Source organism: Platalea leucorodia (assembly GCF_965183815.1).
Source record: "Platalea leucorodia genome assembly, chromosome: 1".
Taxonomy (NCBI): Eukaryota; Metazoa; Chordata; class Aves; order Pelecaniformes; family Threskiornithidae; genus Platalea; species Platalea leucorodia.
The window spans coordinates 46,887,948-46,909,446 of NC_138823.1; the positions used below are offsets into that span (position 1 = coordinate 46,887,948).

Consider the following 21,499-nt stretch of genomic DNA (forward strand, 5'->3'; position numbering starts at 1 on the left):
CAGTCTCACTGCCTAATCCAAAATGGCCAGGTAAGTCCCCTTTCTCCTGAAATGCCTTTATACTTGAAAAATACTAAATCGGACAAAACTCCAACTCTGTAACTGTATGCCCGTCCTTTCGAAAAAATCCACCGCTTCTCTTGTGCTTTTCACTGATAGCTATTTCTCCATCCAGCTCCGAAAGAGTCTCACTACACATTTCCAAGAGTGCATGCAGAACATCTGGTGGCTGGCTAAGGCAATACACATTCGGAAATAAAAAGAAAACAGTTGCAAGCGCACTTTAAGCCTGTACATTTAAAGCTGAAGGCCTCGAAAATAACGTAATGGAGGGAGGGGAGGAGGAGGGGCAGAGAGATGGAAAGAGCCGGTTTGTTGAACACATGCTTACTAAAGCTAAAACATCAATGAAACAATACCATGGAGGATTATACATAACATCAGTCAGTTCAGGGATCTTATGGCACCTGTGGTTTATAAACAGCTTTAGCAACGAGTATTTCAAAACATAGTTCACAGTTTTAAGAAGATCTGTGCTGATTTAAAAACTAGATTCTATATCATTTGAATGTCACCTTTTGTATATGATATCTATTTGGAAAAAAAATATTTACACTAACTTCTATGGCTGATTTGTTAGATTATTTTGAAAGAAACATTCCTAAGTTACACATTAGCCCTAAATTAGAGAGGTTTTTTATTATTATTATTAATTATATTATTATTATTTTAGTACATTTTGTAGAAGTCTTAGTTTAAAGACTTGCAAACAAATTGCAAATATAGTCTGGTACTTTGTTTTTTGGGCTACTAGATATATACACTCAGGAGTATAGTCATTCAGTGTTAAATGCATAATTGTAGCTTTTTATTTCTTCCATGGAAAAAATGTACAGTGTATAGTAAACCGATCTACTAAAATCTCAAAGTATTCAGAAATCAAATTTCTATCTATAAACAGTACTGTCATTGTAAACTGAACAGGTTCAATATCATGTGCAAAGGGTTTACGTGAGTTATTAATACCGCCATCCTTTGTAACAGCAGTATGTATGTCAGTCTGTTTTCTTCACCGGTAATGAGCCATGTTACAGAAGATGTAGCTAATATAAGTTAGCTTTAAACAAAAGTCTTGTTGTCAAAAACACACATCTACAAACTACAACTCTTAGAACAAAAGTACTGTGCTACAGTCCTCAGAACTTAGTTATGTGATTTTTTTGTCAAGAGACGCTGCACCTCTTGGTTCCACTCTTCTGTCAAGTTTGCAGCTGAGTTTTCTTCATCGTCTGTCCGAAAGCAGCTCTCCTCATCATCAGTTCTTACATAGCTTTCATTGTCCGTCTGACTGCAGCTGGCCTGTTGAGAAAAATTTAGGGAAGGTTTTTAAAAGGAGTGCTGGTTTAAGATGCTGCACCCACACAGGCAGAGCGAGTAAAGCCTCTGCCTGCTGCTTTATTGAGAGAAGAAAGGAGGAGCTGGCCAATTCCCGTGGTTATCCCTGGAAAAGTTAAAAAAGTGAAGAAGCCATTCTACCTAGGTGAGCCATAGGTATCTGAGCTGTAAACAGAAACTTACAGGGCACTTGGGAAGTTGGAAAGGTCTTCTTACCACGGGTGAGAAGGCTGTTGCCTGCTCTGCTGTGGGACCCTGGGGTAAGAGGGTCTGCACAACACAGATTTGCAGATGTTCCCATTTTCCCTTCCGTTTTACCCTTCCAGGTTGCTCTATAAATAGATTATTGGTAGCAAAACCATGGATTATTCCCCTTGTGCACAGTGTTCAGTCACCCAGTGAAGAGTCACTCACCATCAGGAGCCCCCCCTCATGTGTAAACATCTCACCCTTCATTTACATGCTCAAGTATATTTCCCTATGTCTAAAAAGAAATGCAGTTACCTAAAAGGATGATTCTGGGTGCTACAGTTCGTAAACAGTCTAATCTGCTGGTGCACCAATTTCTCCTTGGTGCTCCTCCATATCCTGAAGCACCAATTAAGTATCTTAAATTCCTCTATCGGAGGCATCAAAGTTGTAGCTCGTAATGGAAAATGCATGACAGACGACTGCTGCTCTTTCTCAGAACTGTGTCAGGATCTACGGTCAGGTAATATTACAAACTTCTGGCATATTTATTGTAAAGGCACTGTTTACACACTTGACTCTTTCAAAGTTAAGGAACTCATCCTTCTTCTCTTGAACTACCTCAGCCAGAAAACCAATTTGCATTACATGAGATCTGATAATAACAGCATAAAAGACCAAACCCTACTGACATGAATTCTTTTCTACTCATTTCAGGCATAAGGCTGGTCTACAAGAGGAGACATGAAATGCAAATTACTTCAGCAAAAAAGAGTTAAATTAAAACTGATGAATGAAGAAAGGTCAGGTAGTTTCGCTTGCTGCTTCTCCTTCCTGACACCATTTGATTGTATTAATTATTCAAGCACAAACGTTTCCATCCAATTCCTTAATATCTAAGCATGCCAAATGGTACGATGGTCTTAATTTAGTATCTCCTTGTGTCAGGCAGTTACAAAAGACCTAGCATTAACATTTTGTTGATAAACGGAAAGGAAACCTGCACTGCAAGTCTAATGAGAGGTTCACAAAAAATTTCTGAGGTACATTTTACACGAGTATTTTTAAAAAATCAGACATGCATCTGCACCGCTGAAGTCTGCAAACTAATTTGGAAATCATAGTAAAGCGACATTTTGCTCTTCACAATTCAGCCAAGAAATGCAAATGAAAGGCATGAAAGAGGTCAGTTCTCAGCTGCCTGAGACTGACTTTTATTGAACCGATTTCAGGGTTATGTAAATATAGGTACATCTCCTATTTCGTGATGGTATTACTATAAACCACGAGAGCAAAAGAAGAGCGGCTTGTGAAACACTGAATGCATTAAGATGCATTGATGGTACTGCTAAGTATTTGGGTTTGCTTTGAATTTTCTGGATAAATTACTTCTCTTTGGTGGAGTGCGGAGAGGTTATTCTAAATTCTCTCAAGGCTTCTTTCTGTTCCACAGCCAGCATTGGGATAGAGAGATTTTCATACAAGAAATAATGAGTACTAACAAACCTCAGAGCTCTAAATTCATTGCAGCATTTTGGAAATGCCAGAATTAATTCCAAGATAAGACTCATGTGATTTGTCATGTTATAAAACTGTTACATGACCTTTTTTATAACTTAATCCATGGGTTCTTTTCTGTTACCTTATCATTCAGCGATTTTCAAAAACCATCCCTATCACTTGTGTAATTTTAGAATTACATTCACAAAACTAAAGCTGTTTCTTCCCAGTTAACTCGGTCACAGTTTTTACAGCTTTTTTATGCCTAAATGCGAAGAAGAGGAGGACTTAAGGAGAAAAATAAAGAGGAAAACCAAAATATAGCTGAGTGCATGTAGCAGACATTTTTTAAAATGACTGTGCTGTCAGTCTGCTGTAATTCTCAAATGGAACGGTTCACAGAATGTTGTTTTTTATGCATTTGTTCAGAGAAAACCAACAAGAGACACAAAATCATTTGGTTGTGCTAGTAGAGTATGACTTATGGATGTGAGCAATTCACCTAGTGCCTGTACCCTGCTTCTTCACCGCTGCATCGCTGACTTGGGAGGACCAGTTAGCAGCTATTTGGGGGCAGTTACGAGGATAACAAAGCCACAATCTTCTTGGCAGTGCTGAAGCACACAAAAAAGGACAAATTGCATTTTGGGAGGTTCAGGTTGGACATTAGGGAAAAATAAAACCATGAGGAGGGTGGCACAGCACCGGAGGGAGGTGCCCAGAGAGGTGGTTAAATTTCCATCCGTGGAGGTTTTAAAGTCTTTCCAAGACAAAGCCAAGGCTGACATGGTCTCGTGTTGGAGCTAGACCTGTGTCAGATGGGAGACTAGACCAGACGACCTCCTGAGGGACCAACCAACTAATGCACCTACACCTCTGTGATCTCCTGAGCTCCTGGCATGAAGCCTGTGCGAGGAATGAACTACGGTGCATGAGCTTTAGATGCAGCCAGTCAACTCTGACTAGCAGTGTTTGGGGCCCTACAGCCGAAGAGAGGCCAAGGCACCACTGGGAAATGTGACCTCAGGCAGTGGGCACAGCAAATCTGAAACCCACACATCCATTAACGGTGGGCCAGTAACTTGACTTGGGCCCCAGGCTACGGATCCGGCGTCCCATCTTTCCCAAACAGTAAACAGCCAGGTCCACGTTGCAAAGGGCTGAAAATGTCAATGGCCAGTGAAATGCACACTAGCTCTAAAATCTTATTTCCTTCCCAGAAAAAAACAGAGATGCAGGGCAGTTGTGTCTTCACAGCACTTAAACGAATCGTCTGTGCCCTTCGGCTTAACCAACAGCCCTTCTCACAGCGGCACACTGGGCGGACTGGACTGATCACACCATCTCCCTTGGCCCACGGGTTTTATCAGCTGACGTTTGGCAATATTTCTAATCTCTGCTCGTAAACATGAAAACAGAGTTTGGAGAAAAAGGGAAAAGATGAGAAAAACATGAACGTGTTACTCCATGAGACTTCTGTCCTGGAAAAACAGCCAAGTTGGAGAAATAATAATTTGACAATGCATTCATATAAAACAGTTGAAGAGATTTGGGGTTTTTGTGTTGGAAAAATTTCCACCTGCTTCAATACAAACCATTCATAGAATCATAGAATCGTTAAGGTTGGAAAAGACCCTTAAGATCATCGAGTCCAACCATTAACCTAGCACTGCCAAGTCCACCACTAAACCATGTCCTCGAGCACCACGTCTACCCGTCTTTTAGTCACTTTTGCAATGGAAAATGTCACTCCTGGCCACCCAAAGCCCCAGAGCCCACAATTTGTGTGATAAGGTTTAAAGCAAGTGAAAGGGTTTGGAGTGGGAACGGAACTGAGTGTTCAACTTAAATTATTGCATGTTTTTGTCAACACAGATAAAATGTGATCATAGTTAAAAAATCGAGAAACCTCTAATAAAGACTCCTCCCTGTACTCCCTCTCAAGTGGATGGTTTAGGTCTGATTTTTATTAGCTTTTCACACCTCCTTTTCTGTTATACTAATGCACATAAATGAATTAGACATGACCAACTAAAATGTTGCTATGCCAGCACTAAGAAAGCATTGCTTTAGAAAATCTAGGAAATTGTAGGTCCCGTGGGAACGGCCACTGCAGAAGTCGACAGCTCTTCATTGAAAATGTCAACTTTTTAACCACTTTCAGAGATGGAGGCTTTCTGCTCCCATTGGCCACCCTTGGCAAAAAAAGCAACTGCTATCGGGGGATAAAGGCAAAATAACATCCAAGGTGCACATTCACCTAATTTCAAGATTTGCCTAGAGCCTGCTGAAAATAAGGTCAAATTCACTCCGTTACTCTATTAAAAATACAAGTGCTATTAAAGTACGTTTAATATAAAAAGTAAACTGAAAACGTGATTAAGTTATGTTTTATATATTACTGGAACCACTCGGTCTCTTGGGAATTTGTGATACTAGATGCTATTTCAAAATCAATTCTAGAGAATTGTACATAGCACTTTTAAAAAGGCATATGCAAATAGAATGCAAAAAGCCTTAATCAAATGACATCAACACCATTTGTCCACAACTGATGAATGAGGAAATGAACAAACCTCTGTGGTTGGCCATTAGTGGCAATGGCACTCAAAAGAAGCTATAATAAACTTATGCTATTTTTCCCACCTTTTTTTAAATAAGCACAAAGGTAATACTGTTGCAAGATAAGAAAGTCTGTTGGCCTTCTACCTCATATGGCCACCTAGGCAATATAATACTGACTGTATTTGTATCATCATTGATTCAATAACATCACTGTAAAGCAAAAGTCTTGATGCGATTGCTAAGCTTCAAGCAAGAACCCAACGTAAACAGAAAAAGCACTTTAGACATTGCAACCGGTATGAACAATTTTGGATTTAATTTTCCAAGGCTATGAAATATTAGTAACAAATAAAACGCACAACATATACTTCAATCTTTCATACTCACAAAAGAGTGAATCTTGAGAAGACTAAGCCATGCTTATCATGCGCAGATGTATTTATCACAATGTACCATAATACAGAGTTTGTTTTTGTGGATATAGGTGAAGAGCCAAGTTCACTGATTTTTGTTGCTAATTTCTATAGGGCCAGGCTTTTACAACTGGGGGAAAGGTTTCAGTCTTTGGTACTGGCTGAAGTGCTCCCCTGGGAGCTAAAAAGAGCCTCACTATGGAATTAACCAGAGCAGAGTGTTTTAAAAAATTTCTTTTTGACAGGGTTTCAAAAGGTTTCAAAAGCATCCAGGAGATGAGATAGTAACTCCCTCTCAGATCTCTGCTAATTTGAGACAGGATACATCTTTTCAAGAAAGCTAGGTGGTATGGCAGTATGCGTTTCCCCATATCACTGTTAACACTCTTCCTAACAAAAGCAGAAACCTGAAATGGGATTGCCTGGGGTTTATAATTCTAATGAAAAGGACTTTTTTCCCACTTAATGCAAATGGTTTGTCTGAATGCTACTACCCTTTAAAGTCATAGTTATTCGTAACTGTAATTAAATTCAGTTATATATAACATTTCCACTATACACATAGTTATAGACACATACATTGTTGTTGAAAGATCTATTTTCCTTTTCAAGTGACCTGATCTATAACTGACAACTGCAACAAAACAGAAGAAGAAAACTTATTTTTCTGGCTGTCAATGTTTAGGAAACTCTACACAGCTCATGTTTTTAACAAGGCTACTGAGAAAATGAATGTAACCTGAGGGGCAATGTTAGGAGAATTTTTATGAGCAGTTATTTGGTGTTTATAGTACTCTGGGTATTGCTGTTTATTTGTTTTTCATATCCATTTATTCTGCTTTAGCTGCTAGAGACACTGAGGCAGATGCTTCAGAAATACCTAACAGCTTTTAACACTGAAGACTGGCAGCTGCTTTCACAAGGTCCACACTTTAACATCCAAATTCTACTGTCATCAGAAGTTGCAAACCCCTTGAATCAGGGTCAAATTTTGCCATGAAAATTGCCATATAAATAAGGAGGTCTAGCATAAAACATGGCATACAAAATCTAGCAACATGAATTCCTGCTAAAGTTGGCACAGGCTAGTTCACTGGTTTTGCTAATCTGAACATGACCCTGCTCCCAACTGCAGTGCCTACTTGATAGTTGACCTTTGGTTGCCTTTAGTTCTGGCTTTGAGGAAGAGACTCAGTTTGCAGACCAGAGTCAGACCCCTGTTTTGATTTCTCCCCCTTTTCTGTCCCTGTTACCCCACGGGGTTCAGTGTCACGGTAGGGTGGACAGCATCGTCTCACTGCCATCTTCACAGCAGGGCACGGCACTCTCCTAGGAAGTCAGAAATGCAGAGACTGCAGCTTCAGATGAGGCAAGAAGGAAACGTGTGGTCTCCCATTTCCTGGGCAAATGTTCACAGTAACAGGCTACTTCATAAAAATAGCCATTGTCTGTGTTCCTGAAGAAAAACACAATTGCTGAACTTGGCATTAGACTCAGCCCTGCAACTGTCAGGTTGGCACGTGTAAGGAACGTGACCTGCATATGGGCCAGCAGGGAATTTATAGACCTTCTTGCCTTATCTCTGAATTGCCAGACTGTAGCTACTAGCTGAGTACCTTGCGCTTTGAATTGGAGCATTTTAAATTTCCACAACACATCTGAGGACACCTCTATGGTTAAGCAGCTGGTGGATTGCTTTCTTTAACATTTGCCTAACTCCTGTTTCACACACTAGAGTAGATGTTCTGGTCTCACCAGAGATGATTTATTTCACTTCTCCTAGGAAGACTAAAGCATTGTAAGGAATTCAACTCAGGTCTCCTGAAATGTAATCTGATTCCTTATCTTCTGGATAAGGTTTCTCTGTACTGGCTAATATATTTGTCATCATCCCCAGGGATGAAAAGCCCCCGTTCTCACTCTTACGGTCAACACAGGAAGAAGATGTGGTGGCTTAACAGAAATCCTCAGGACTAGGACCATATTTCAAACAGATTATTAGAAATTATTTAGAGACATCCCTAGGCATCCTAACACGGGTTAAAAGAAGAAAGAAACGGCATCTTCACATACACTCAGGCAGCACAAGGTGCATTGCAACCGAAATACACATTATGAGGATTCACTCCAAACATTCTTCTAAATTATAATGGTACTTACTTGAGAGGAGAGAGAGAAGGATATTGCACTCAACTTTGCAAACTGACCTGTAGATAACAAAGGATAGAAAACAAGAAGATGACAAATTAAGCCAGTGAGCAGCCAGGCAGTGTATTATTCTGAAGAAAGCCATGCACAAGCCTAGAAATAAAGGGAGCAATTATGGACCCAGAAAATAAACCCAATGAAAAGTGTCTTACACAACACATCTAGCAAAAGACTGTAACAAGAAAACAACTGGTAGCAGATGTGGGAGGATAAGCACTGTTAGCATTTACACTTGTGCACTAAATGTGCTTTTTTCTGGTACAGATACTTGTTATTTACAACATGCTTCAAAAAAAGAGAGAGAAAGAAGCCTCCTTTGAGGTTCCCTGTCCCATATTTCCTTGTGTATCTTGGGTTTTCTGCTCGTAGTTTAATACTAATTTAGAGTTTAGCTTGAAAATCTTGCTTGGAGACAAGGTGACATGAAATAACAAGAGTGGGTTTTGACCAACCATCTTCCATGCTACACAACATCTACACATTTTTCTAAATGTGCTGCTTTTACACAAAGTGAGACATTTAATAACATAAAAATGGTTACCATATTGTTACTGAGGTTACCATTCTGTAACCTTAGTAGGAGTTCCTCCTCGCAGATTTTTTCAGCTGACAATTGCATTACGATAGCTACAGCCACCAGCTTTTTTTGGCTATCCAGATGAATGCAGTGTACATGTGAGTACAAAGAGTAAAATAGCCTGTAATAAATTCCAATGGTTGGATGCAAAATGAGAATAGTTGACCTGGCCGCTGTTCAATAGGATACCCTAAACAGAAATTTCCCAATTTTCCTTTGTTTTGGCAAGTAGAAGGAAAGTTGTGTCTTTATCTTTAGAGGCTACTCAGTGATACTAGTAGAAAAAGGAATAGAATAGCAAAATATCACAAATTAACTGCAAAGTGCAGAGAATGAGCCAAAGCACATGCCTCAGGACCAATACATAACACTATCCAACCATCTCCTAATCATCCTAGTGGTCCCTACTAACTTAATCGCTATTCTTGCTTGCTTTAAGCGCGTTCCCTAACTGAAAGGGCATCAGCCATACTGAGAAGGACTTATCACACATTGCATGCTTTGGGTCCGTGGTTATCAACTAAAAATAGTTTCTACTTAGAAGTCACTACTGTCAAATCATTGCCTGATAGGAGCTGACAATCTCACAGATAGTAAAGCACATAATGAAATTTCTTTTGGAAAAATGCTATTAAACAGAACTTGTCTAGAATGAAGACTTTCTGCTCCCTCAGCGAATACATTTTTGAAAGAAAAAAGCCTTTTTCTTTTTGTTTTTTTTTCCCCCCAGTGGAAACAAATTGCATAAAACAATGGGGAACAAAGTTCACCTGGGTGTAGTCCTGGCTGACCTAAATTCAAAAGGAGTTTTATTCTGACATTGATAGGGAGAAGATTTCCTCCCCTTCTTCTGGGACTGTTGTTGGAAGACAGTAGAAAAGCTCTGTTTTGACTGAAGCAAGAGTAACACCCCGTTCTATTGAACAACATGTATAACTCCTACTGCACAATGAATGCCCTTATTTTGCAGTGCACATGCATACTCGATTTTGTGCATGTACGAAATCCTGTTGTAACCTGTGAAACTCATGTAGCACTGTTGCCACATATATTGTACTTCCATACTGTAATCAAAGTACAGTCAAATTGGTCTATCCTTCTTTCTGGAGAAAATGGAATTTTTACCAGCAATAATAACATTTATTATTTGATGCGTGACAGCTGTCACCATTGAGGTATTCCTTCTTTATAACTGACAATTACTTTCCATTACATCAGCAGTAGCTCCTCATCCTGTTCAGAATTTTAAAGGCTGTCATTTTTGCCATTTCCTATCTTGAATAAAAAATTGTGACAAAAAACCCCACGTCACCCACTGTTGCCTTAGTAGGTAGTCTATAACAATTCTGCTCCTGTTGTCATGTCCTTAAAGACCTTTGCAATGAAATGACTTTTGACCATGGGCATGTAGCAGACCTAGGTAAACAACAAAAGAAAAAAAGACACTCACATCAACCTCAAAACTACCCGCAATTTTGATGAGAGTCAATGAACTTTTACAAGACTAACTTATCCTAGCAGCTTTACAGAAAAGAAGGCCAAAAGAGCAGTCATTCTTCATTAGATCACGAGCCTATCAGTCCCAGATTCTTGTCTCCAAAGTGACTAGCAGTGGACACTAGAGAAAAACTACCAGAAAAAAAGGCTAGATTTTGTTAGCTCCCAGCAATCAGCATTTTAAAGAATTCCTGCCCAGAAGGTGCTTTTGAACCTCATTTCCATACACTTGATCTCTCAGTACCTGATTAATCCTTTTTTTTAGACCATTTATACTTTTGGTCTCTGTTATATTCTGTAGTGGTGAGTTCCAAATTTTAATTGATCACCATGTGGGAAAATAGTTACTTTTGCTTGCTTCAGCTCCACTCCCAAATAACTGAACTGGGTGTGGCCTCCTACTGACATTACTACCAACATCATAAGAAGTAATGAATTTTATATTAGGATGATCCAAGTCGGCATAACTTAAAAACTGGTGAAAGTCCATTACACCAGGCAGAAGTGGAGACCACTATGCAGACAGGACAGGGTATCTGCAGAATTTCAGCTCCCCCTGGCAAATTTGTTTTACTCAGACTCTTAAACAAATGCCCTTTGAAAAATTCCTCAGGGGGTGTTTAATGACAAATCCCCAGGCTTCTCTATACTAGATGCTTGTTGAATACTTGGTCCTCTGGGATACAATTCATTTCAGACCCTTTCCTCTCCTTCCAGATTCTGACAATGACAATAACACACAGACTACGCTTGAGCTTCCGTTCACACTGGAAAAACCATTATGAATGTCTTTTGCTACTGGAGAAAAAAAAATAATCTAAATGTTGCAAGAACTCAGCTTGACATCACCAGCCAGCCTCTATGGTACAGGGGAATGAGGTCTAAGTGACTTGGTAGGCACTGGAGAACAAGCTCAGAAGCAATTCTGTCCCACCTGACGCCCTGGTAAGCTTAAGGACTACTGTTGTGTGCCGCAGGCAGTGTGGTCTTCCTGGATATGCACAAAGGCTAGATGCATGCGTGTCTGTGGAAGAGAACAAGAGCAGTTTTTGGAATGTGGCTGCTCTAGTAACTGAGAAGAGATTGCACCCCAGGGCCCAGGACAGGTTAAGAAGGGCACTGGGCAGCAATGGCGCATTATTGTTCCTCCCTTATGGAGACGTATGGGCAGCTGGTGTCCTTCTCCCACCTGGTATGCCTCATCCTGCAGCTTCTGCTTCAGGTACTCCTCCATTTTCAGTTCGTTCTCCAGCTGGCGGACAGAGTCATTCTCATAATTTTCATCATCTGCTCTGACATACGGGTCTCCATCTTCTGTAACCCTAAAGACAATTATTAATAAATAGCCTCTTGAGATGAATGACATTCAGAGTCAATAAAACTTCCCCTTATTGTAAGCTATGAGGAGAGCGGATACTTTTAGTCCAACCACATGCTCCATTGGTTAATATTTTTCTGGCAGTGGAAAACACTTCTGCTATTTCCCCTCTCCAGTGGTCTGGTATTGATGAAGTAGACCAAAGGGCATATTCTGCTGAAGGCATTTTGGGCGTACAGCCCTATAGAAACGAGTAACAAAAGTTCTCAGTAACTTGATACAGAGGTTGAACAAAAAATAACTGGAAGATGCCTATTGCCTTGGATAGGAAGATTCAGGTTCTAAAAATATATCAGTTTGTTGATCAATTGAGTTGGTCAATAAAAAGCATTCTGTCTCTTCCATTTAAAAAGTTCTCTTCTCCCAGTGGGCTCCAACAGGCCCCTCAGTCTACATAAGCAGGGAACAGGACTGCAGGGCATAGGAGGGAACACAGCTGTCCCACAGGCTCCATGCTGCCCGACTGTACCAGACTGGATATGAGACAGCTCACTCCTGAGGGCATCCTAAGTTTTGGCCTTTATTGTTTACAGAGCTCACTACTATCTAACCATGAAGCTGTCCTCATTTGGATTTAGGCACGTTTTTTGGTAATCATATAGTTGAGAGGGAGAAAAAATATTACATGCTGCATATTGTTTTCAACAGAAGAAGAATGAGATGAAGAAGGCGAATCAAACAGGTACCCACATGTCACTGCGGATGGAGCCGGTGGCAGCAGCGCTGTGGATGTACCCTGGCTTCCGCGCATGGATCTGGGCGAGGAAAGCCTTCTCAGACGTTGGGGACGGAACAAGGTCATCAAAATGAGTCCGTCCAAATTCGGAATCCACATTGCTTTCTGTCTCACTGCCCACTTCTGTGAAGCAAAAGGCGACACATGGTTCCATTTAACTTTCACAAGAGTAAGTATACTTGCCTATTTCTCTAAGCCTTTCTCTGCCTTCCCAGCTTAGACTGCCACCTCCTCATAGCAAATAACAGTACATTATCCTACATATACCTGCAGAGCTAATAATAGTTTTCTTCTTGTGGTGGGACAGAATAGTGAAGCGTTTGCCTATCTCGGTTATTAGGTAGGATATTTTAATGAGAACACTACGACTGCATTTTACAACAGGTCTGTATGTTCTATACTGAATGAAATTTCTAAGAGTGAAATCCCTCTCCACATGGAATCACAAACAAACTTCCCAAAGTTTTCACTGTATCCAGCTGCACCTCTACGTCCACGGCTTTCAGGACTGCTGTATTCCTGAAGCTGTTATTTAGGGATTTTTTTGCTAAAAGCATAAAAAGCTTTGAAGATACATTATACTGCCTTTTTGTTGGTTTATATTTTCCTACCCTCCATTTTTTCAAATATATGTGAAATGTCAATGTGGTGACTATCTGCCCTCATTAGCCTCACTCACCAGAATTTAGTTCTTTTACCAAAGAAGACATGGTGTTGGTGATTGAATCTGCTGCCACCAGCAAATCATTTCTTAAATTTCGTCTTGCACCTGAAATAAGAGACAGACAAAGCACAGCGTTACTACTCTTCACAAGACATGTGTTTTCCTTTTGAAAGCAGGTTTAACCCTGTTGAAAACTGCCATTGTGATAACTCAGGGTATCAAAGTCCTTACGAGGGACGCGTGCAGAAGAGTTCTTTGCAGAATGGCCTCATTTACTTATGCTGTATGCAAGAGCAGAAGCCTATCCTCATGCTTCATTTAATCACAATACCAGATATGTGGAGGTTATTCATTGCCATCAAGCTTGCATTTGTGTGGTGACACCAGCAGACCAGGCCTGAAAGATTAAATCCAGCATGAACTCATTTACAATGTCTGTGGGGGAGGAGGGAAGAAATGAAGTGTTTTCTCTAAGTTCCCACAGCTCTGTTTAATGACACCATTATTGCCAGGTATTTGCCAGATAATTATGGCAAATGTTGAAGAAACATACTTGACCTCATCAAGACTGATAGGGATTTTTCTTCTTAGCTCCCTCTCAGCCTCTCCTGTAGCTCAAGGACTTTCTTGTATATTCCATAATTTACTTTCTCTCTCTTTTTTTTTTCCTAATAAAGGAAGCACTATTGCCTCTCTAAACAGCCCCAGGCTGCTTTTAAACTCTTTCTAATAATGGATCTAGAAGCGCTTCCCTGCTGAACCTGGCAATATTCCCTTACCCATCAATCATGAAAGATTCTTGTGAGCTGCATGAAATACTCCTTCCCTAGGAGCGGGCTGGGGGTAATGCGTGCTTAACTCCCCCAAATCCCAAACATAGCTCCTATTGTAGCTGAATAATCGATATATCCCACAGAATCTCTAATCTTCCAGACTGGATTATTCACAGGAATTGGCAGGATTTGACTGCTGTAGATTCTTTAAAACTGGCTGAATGTAAAACAATTCATTTAAAAAAGTTCCCCAAATCCTAAAGAGTTTTTTTAAATATATCCATTAGCAAATGGTTACTGGAATGTAAATTAAAGTAGTTAATCTCTCTCTTCCTTACATACACACAAACACTCAGACAGCCACTCCCTCTCTAAAGTCTTCTCAATTGTGTATCTCTGAACTATTGCAAACACTATGAAAGAGGAAAAAAAAAAAAAAAAAAGAGAAACCTTGCTTTAACCATGGCTTGTCTGCATGATGTGTATATATAGGCAGATCTCTGTTGGTGCAGCACAGAATGGAGCCGTAAAATCTCAGCCCACCCTCCTGCCCCCAAAGTCATATGTCAAGATGTGACAGAATGGCTGGCTTCAAGTTCTTTGGGTTTGACCTTCCCATCTAGAGAATATAGTAAATAATGACATAAAGCTAGATATTTATCAAATGCAGCAGTTTTAAAATGTGATCGCTTACCTTTTTATATTGCTTTTTATCTTGAACAGAACACATTTATATACTTAAAAAGCATTTGCCTGAGGCAGCCTTAGTATTATTTATGGATATTTTATTGTGGCCACTACATTATTTCTCTTACTCTTAGCTCTGGAAGAAACTGTCCTGCAACAGCATAGGGGTTAGTGGTCCATATTTTTGCCTGTCTTGATTTTTTTCACACCAGAAAGAAGAAAAATATATCTTGCCTATTTCTTTTGCCACAGAAAACGAGATATCCAGCAACCTGTTATGTTGGGACTAGGAATTATGCCTATGTCCAATACATGAATTGACTAGCACTTTAGTAGAAAGTTCTTGATTGCATTATAGATTCAACCTTGTCTTAAGATGCACGCACAGACACAATTCCCATGAAAATCAAGGGGAAGGGTGCATGACAGGGCTGAACTGGGCTCCTGGGAACAAACGCGCTTCCACTGTAGCAGAGGGACTCCAGAGCTCCACTTATATTTGATTTGTACTAGGGAAACAGGGAGAAAAATTATTCAAATAAAAGAATTGCAGTGATGAAAATATTTTAGGAGAGAGCTGATTAGAAAAAGAAGAAATATTTCTTCATTTAGATCACATACACTATTTACTTTCTTTAGTATTCAACATAATAATTTAATTTGTGGCCTCAGAAATTCAAAACAGTTTGAAATGTATTGTTACTTGAAAAAAGTGGAAAAACGAGTGAGAAACACGGTGCAGACTACGGCAGTTTTCTGGAAACACAAAGGAAGGGTTCACCTAGACTTCCAGACTCAATTCCTGTCTAGTCTAGCTGGACCCAAGCAAAAGGGACAACAGTTACAAGTTGCATCAAGGAATGTTCCAACCAGATACAAGGACAAAAATTTACACTGTAAGCATGGTCAAACACTGGAACAGAGGCTGTGGAAAATGCGTACCAGGAGCCATCCAGAACTCAACTGGTTAAGGTCCTGGACAGTCTGATCTCACTCTGAAGCCCTCTTTCTTGGAGCAGGAGGACATGGTGACTTACAAGAGATGTTTCCACCTGAACTAATTCTATGATTGTATCATCTATTCCTAGCAAAGTCTTTATTTAAAACCAAACACACTGACAACGCCTTGCTGAGGTCAACAGCAATTCTTCTTCTTCTGGTTAACAGAGCACTGATAACTGGTCTGACCATCTTGCATTAAAACTCCCTCTTACCACAAAATCCATTAATTGGCCTCATTGTCCAGTTTCTGCTTGCCTGCTCGCTTTGACAACAAAGTCTGATGGCTGAAAAAGTTGATTTTCAATCAAAACACAAACAAAACCACAGTTGTTGCAGATTTTGTTTTTTGTTTCATTGCATGCAACTCAGAAGGTCAAGTTCATTTAGTCATTAACCACAGAAATAATGATTCTTCAAAGAGTCTCTTGAGTACCTCAGACAAGCTAGTAATAAGACTTACTTTGTGCGAAGGCTTCCTGCACATCTCCTCCCACCCCGGTCAGAGAGTCCTGAGGTGCGTGGGTTGGGGTGGAGCAAGCAGAGGCAGACCTGATGGGCATTGGAATCGGTCGACTGATAGTGTGGCTGGGAGAGGAACGCGGGGAGCCTGCCCCTTGGGTCTGCAAAACAGTCACAAGGGGTTAAACGGGTCTTCGCAAGAGCCCTCGCCTCCTGTCCTTGTCACCCATCCCTCGGCTTAAAGGCATCATGCTGTTTGTAGATGAGTTGGGTAACGTTAACTTTGCTAAAAGAAATGTACTGAAGTCAGTTGTTAGCAGACAGCAAGGCTTCCGTGTAGAAAAATATAAAGTAGGAAAATATGAGTCAAGATCTGACTTCCTTTAAGCATGGGAAAATGTCAGGCAGCTAAATTAAAAAAAACCCAAGTTAATAAGCACCAAAGTATAGACCTTCTCTCTGCTCTCTTCCCACTCTCACCCACCCAGTTCGCATGCATGTTTGATAAAACATAACCCATTCAGGCTGGGAGAAGGGGAAAGATGCTGGCACCGACGTGGCTTTCAGCCTGGGCAAGGGACTGAAACGGCCCCTTTCATCAGAGCGCTGCCGTGAGAGCTGATCACAGCCCTGCCCTCCGCCTCCCTGCAGGAGAAGTTCATGGTACATGCAACCTCTCAGTCACATAAGTCTGACACTCGCAATAAATAATAGAGCTTTATGCTTTTTATTCAGAGCTAGAGAACTATTTTAAGCCGCTATTAAATCATACGCTATTAAATTGTTCACTCTACAGGATATACTCAGGCACTCCCCAAAACACTGTGGGGATAGGGCAATATAAATTCCTGCCATGGGTTCAGCTGCTGGAAGTGAAAATGTTTTAACACCAGTCATATAAAATGTCATGCTGTTAGCACCTCACGGTTAGTATCACTTAGCTGAAATTCAAGCAGACTTTACAAAATAGTCATTTTTACAAATGCAGCTGGCTGAGAGATACCAGGAGACACGGTGCCCTTTTCCTTGACTGTTTCAAACCCCCTGGGAACGTGTATTGACGTAAGGAAAAAAAATGCTGGAGCCCATACCAAAGTGCAGACGGCTTTTGACTGAAAACCAGTGTTTGGTAGGTGCCAAGGATGGAGGTGGCTTGAGTGCTGTTAAAGGGGAACTGCAACACATGCGCCTGGTTGTTTACAGTGAAAAGTAACCTGAGGGCTGGTGTTTCCCTCACCCTGGCTTCATTTTGAGAGTTCAGCAGGATTTCTTAACTCTTCCCATGGCATTTGTTTTGACTCCTGCAGTGGCTGCCACTGCAGCCCTGATACGGTTTGCCAAATATGTTCTAAAAAAGACAATAGCAGCCCATTGCAGGAGGAGTGCAGCATTGCCCTTGAGATTTTTATAAATTCCTGCCCTGGACCATAAATAATGTAACGGAATACTAAGCTATTTGTTCTTTTCTCCTATCACCCCTTTCTAAGAGACATTATCACCAGAGAGACATCAAGGGCAAATTAGGTTTATGAGGAATAAGCACATTACTGATGAGAGAACGGAGGATTTAATACTTATAATTTCTTTAATGATCGGTTTTAGAACATTTAAATGATGGATGAAAGGGAAGATGAATATATAAAGGCCAGATGCTCTCCTGTTTCTGGAATCATCCATACCCGCTCCAGCAGAAATGCAGATCTCTAGTCCCCCAGAGGCAGGGCACAGAGCAACCTGGAGATGCTCCAAGGTCCTTGGAGGTCGCACCCCCAGCACACCAGGCGGGGGATCTGGGATCTACAGCTATCTCCTGTCATTTGCAAAAGAATTTCTGGTTCCCAGCTCTGTCTTTCACTTGCCCTTTCTCCTCAGCTCCCTGTTGTTCTCGGTTCTGCGGAACACCAACAACAGCGGAAACTTTCAGAGAAGATGAGAAAAAAATGGACAAAATTTGCTTCCTATAGTCAAGTCACATTTAAGGAATGAACTTCAGAATAGGCATTTTATTTACTAAAAATAACAGACGCCTGCCAGTACTTCTTCACTGGAATTTTCCCACAAGAGAAATGTAAAAGCTGCTGCACACCAGTGCTTACCCTTGTGTCTGCTTTGCAGCTATGACTGAGATCCTGTGTTTATGATAAACAGTGCTCTCTTATCTGTAGCTTTCAGTGTTGGAACAAACTGTTTGGGCAGCACAGGGAGACGAAGCATTTGGAGTCCCCTGTCCAGTAAAAAATTCCCCTCTTTATACTAGTTGGGCAGTATCAGGCAGAACTGATAAACAGCAAGTTGAAATAGGAGGGTATTAGGGAATGCCTGATTTCAGAGAAGTGAACACTTTCATTACATTTTACTCATCTAGATCCACCTCAGCCCAAGTTTCTGGGAATGGAGTGCTATTAGGATTGGATTCCTGCTTAATGGTTATCAGGAGAAATGTGGTTTTCACAGGCTAGAGCCAACGGCCTGAAACCTGCTACGATAATCACTAGTGACTTCTTGGTAGTCTCGGCAGAGAAATGGAGCACCGAATTGCTCCCAGACCTCAGCGGCGCAACCAGCTGAGGAGTAAGGCATGCTGAAAAGGGAGCTACCACATCCACCACGGCTATGTGGACGGCTTCAGCTTTTATGTTGTCCTTGGCTGCAGCTATCAGTGTTCTCATGCCTTTTAGGAGAACTTCCATGTACTTTATTTAATTCAACATCCCTAGTCAACCTGCTATGGATTGTAAGTTAACCCTTGCTAGACAGGAAAAGATTTCCCACTATCAACTGTCACGCAGGCTTAGGATAAAATGCTTGAAATGAAAACTGGCTTTACAGGAGCTTTAGCCCACTGCTCCCTCTGCCGGAACTGAACGGGGATGACATATGGGGAGAGCGGGTCTCACAGCCGCATCAAACCACGCGGATGTGAAGAACTCATTATCCTTTCTCAAGGAAGGGCAGGAGAGAAATAGAAAGTTCATAAGCATCAGACGAGTTGCCAGGCTGCTCATTCCAATTGAATTCCTCCAGAAACTAATTTAATCCTGTTTCTCTCAACAGATCACGAAATGGCATAGTGTAATGGGGATCATTTCATGGAAACTGTGAGAGTAATTCCTTAGCGTCATCACCTGGTATTCAGCGAGGCTATTACTCTCGCAAGAAAAAAATCATATCTCATAATAGCCTGAAAATGTGCTTTCACTTACACTGTCCATTGAACATTTTATATGGTAGGGAAACTCTTGTCATGTTGGAAACTTCTCTTTTGTGAATGGAAGATCTTTTAATACTGTTATGCAGAATCAAAAAGACAGCCCTTATACAGAGGCAATGTTTGGTCAGGTTTTTTTTTTGGTGCAACAGATTGATGCTTTACAAAAATTAGCCAAAATATTAGTTTTATGAAGGCGAGCATTACCTACAAACTCTGCATTTTCTACCACAGACAGAACACATCAGACTTGTGACTGTACTTCTGCTGATGAAAGCAGGAGGAAGCGTATTTTGTTAAAATGAAACATTTTTATTGGACTCATAAATCAGACTGTCTGAAAAGTGCTTTTTTTCTAGCCTAATATCTTTCCAAGATCCATTTCAATACTAAAAAGCTCCAAAACAATTAAATCTTCTAAAATTTACCATTAGTAATATAAACACTTGCCCTTTTTGATCTAGGTTGCAGAAGCCATTTAGAAACTACATTATTTTCCTGAAGACTCGTGGGACTGTTAGTATCAGTGCTGACTTTAGAAGATGTGCACACAATGCCTTTACTTTTTCTGGATAAAGTGGGATTTCAAACTCATTGTCCTGGTCTAATTTAAACTCAGTTATATTTTTCTTAAAGTTCCACAATTCTCATTACATTTGCAAAATGTTATCTGTGGTAGGAGTGTTCTTTAATTCTAGGTTGGTTTCACTACATTTGGGTGGTGGTTTCCATATCTTATGTATTCTTATTTAGAGGAGTGAGAAAAAGATCAAGACTCCTTGTAGCCATGACTCACTTTCTAGAGGGCTAAGATGTTTAATTGTGAAAACTGCTCCAAGATACTTGAAAATAACGTGTGAAAGAATTGCAAAATATTCATTTTAGTCAAAAGAACACACACACATTTCAAGCAAAGGAAGTAAAATAAATCACAGGAACACAATCACATTTAGGAGTTAGTGAGGCCTCCAATAAGGAGGTAACTTACTACCTGTTTCAATTCTTCTTCCTAAAGAAAAAGAGGATCAGCACATGAGATTAGCCAGGATGTAAGTGAAGAACAGAAAACAAAGCCAAATTGGGAGTACAGGGTTAAAGGTACAGTCGAGATAGTTGATGGTATGTGACCAAGTTATGGTCCCACCTCTGCACACTTTGAAATATCAGAACAGTGCAAAGCGTGCGGAAAGCTACTATCATTTCGTACCCCACATTCTCTTTGTCCAGGCAGTGCTATGACAGCAGGCAGCCCTGACTGTGTTGTAGCACTTCATAGGCAGAGCAAAAAGTATCCTGTCTACTCCCAGCTCCCAAAAGTCTGCTGGCTACTCAGTGACTCTGCTGCTCAGGCGCCACCAATTCCTGCATCGTGGCTGCAGAAGCCTGTGCCTCAGGAGATGCAAATGACATAAGGGATCAAACTCATCCTTTGATGCAAATATGTGTTGCTAAATGGATTTCAAGTGAAATTCTTTCTGCTTTTATCAGAGCCATATTTGACCAAAGTTGCACTGAATTTCCATGCACTCATTTTATCTGGCATGGCCAACAACAAAACAGACTCTTATGCTATTCAGAGCACTTTCTCCCAATACGAATTTCTGGCATCATCTGTCCTGAGGCACATCAGGTGAAACAGGGCTGGACTCTGCAAATAAAGACACGTTTTCCATCTTACCCTAGTCTGTCTTAAAAATGCACGTGCTTTTTGATATCTCCATTTTTAACTGAGATCTTTCGTTGTGGCATGTTTCATCTGTTTAACAAGGGCTTATTTCTGTATTTTTGAAAATGACCAAGTGTTGTTGGGAAAGCATCTCTAGGATCAGACAGTTAGATGCAGTTGTCAAATGGCATGTCTGACAGAACTAGCAACTGAATGGGCAAAGTTAAAGGACTAGCAAAAGCAATTCTGTACTGTCAGCTGGAGTAGGTAATCGTGTACAGTGCTCAGTTGTTTTTCTCACAGTTATTAGTTAACTTATTTTACATGTCGCTTTGTTTCTTTTCTTATTTTTTTTGTATTCCATGTCCTCAACTGAAACCTCTAAAAACACCTGAAACTGGAGCACAAAATATTTTGTGTTTGGACATTGTTGAATGGCCAATCCAGAGATGGCTAGCCTGAAATCCAGAGATGTGGCCAAATCCTTCTACAAAAGAGCAAAACAGCACTATATTGCATCGTGCTGCAGTATTATTTAAAGGATTGTATTAATTCTTCAATAGTTCAGAGCCTGTCTCTAAT

General features: G+C 40.6%; 1 protein-coding gene across 4 annotated transcripts in view; it reads right to left on the reverse strand.

Annotated features, from left to right (window-relative positions):
• Nucleotides 1–1,203: 1,203 nt before the first annotated feature.
• DTNA (dystrobrevin alpha) overlaps nucleotides 1,204–21,499 on the reverse strand; it is a gene marked incomplete at both ends in the record, with an annotated part of 97,853 nt that continues 77,557 nt past the window's right edge. For 2 of the 4 annotated variants that reach the window (XM_082306283.1, XM_082306281.1), the window contains 6 exons: nucleotides 1,204–1,359; nucleotides 11,534–11,666; nucleotides 12,413–12,581; nucleotides 13,138–13,227; nucleotides 16,045–16,204; nucleotides 20,240–20,260. In XM_082306283.1, coding sequence (XP_082162409.1) covers nucleotides 1,204–1,359; nucleotides 11,534–11,666; nucleotides 12,413–12,581; nucleotides 13,138–13,227; nucleotides 16,045–16,204; nucleotides 20,240–20,260 — 729 coding nt within the window. The remainder of the gene's footprint in view (nucleotides 1,360–11,533; nucleotides 11,667–12,412; nucleotides 12,582–13,137; nucleotides 13,228–16,044; nucleotides 16,205–20,239; nucleotides 20,261–21,499) is intronic. The other 2 variants (XM_082306282.1, XM_082306284.1) reach the window with 2 other exon arrangements.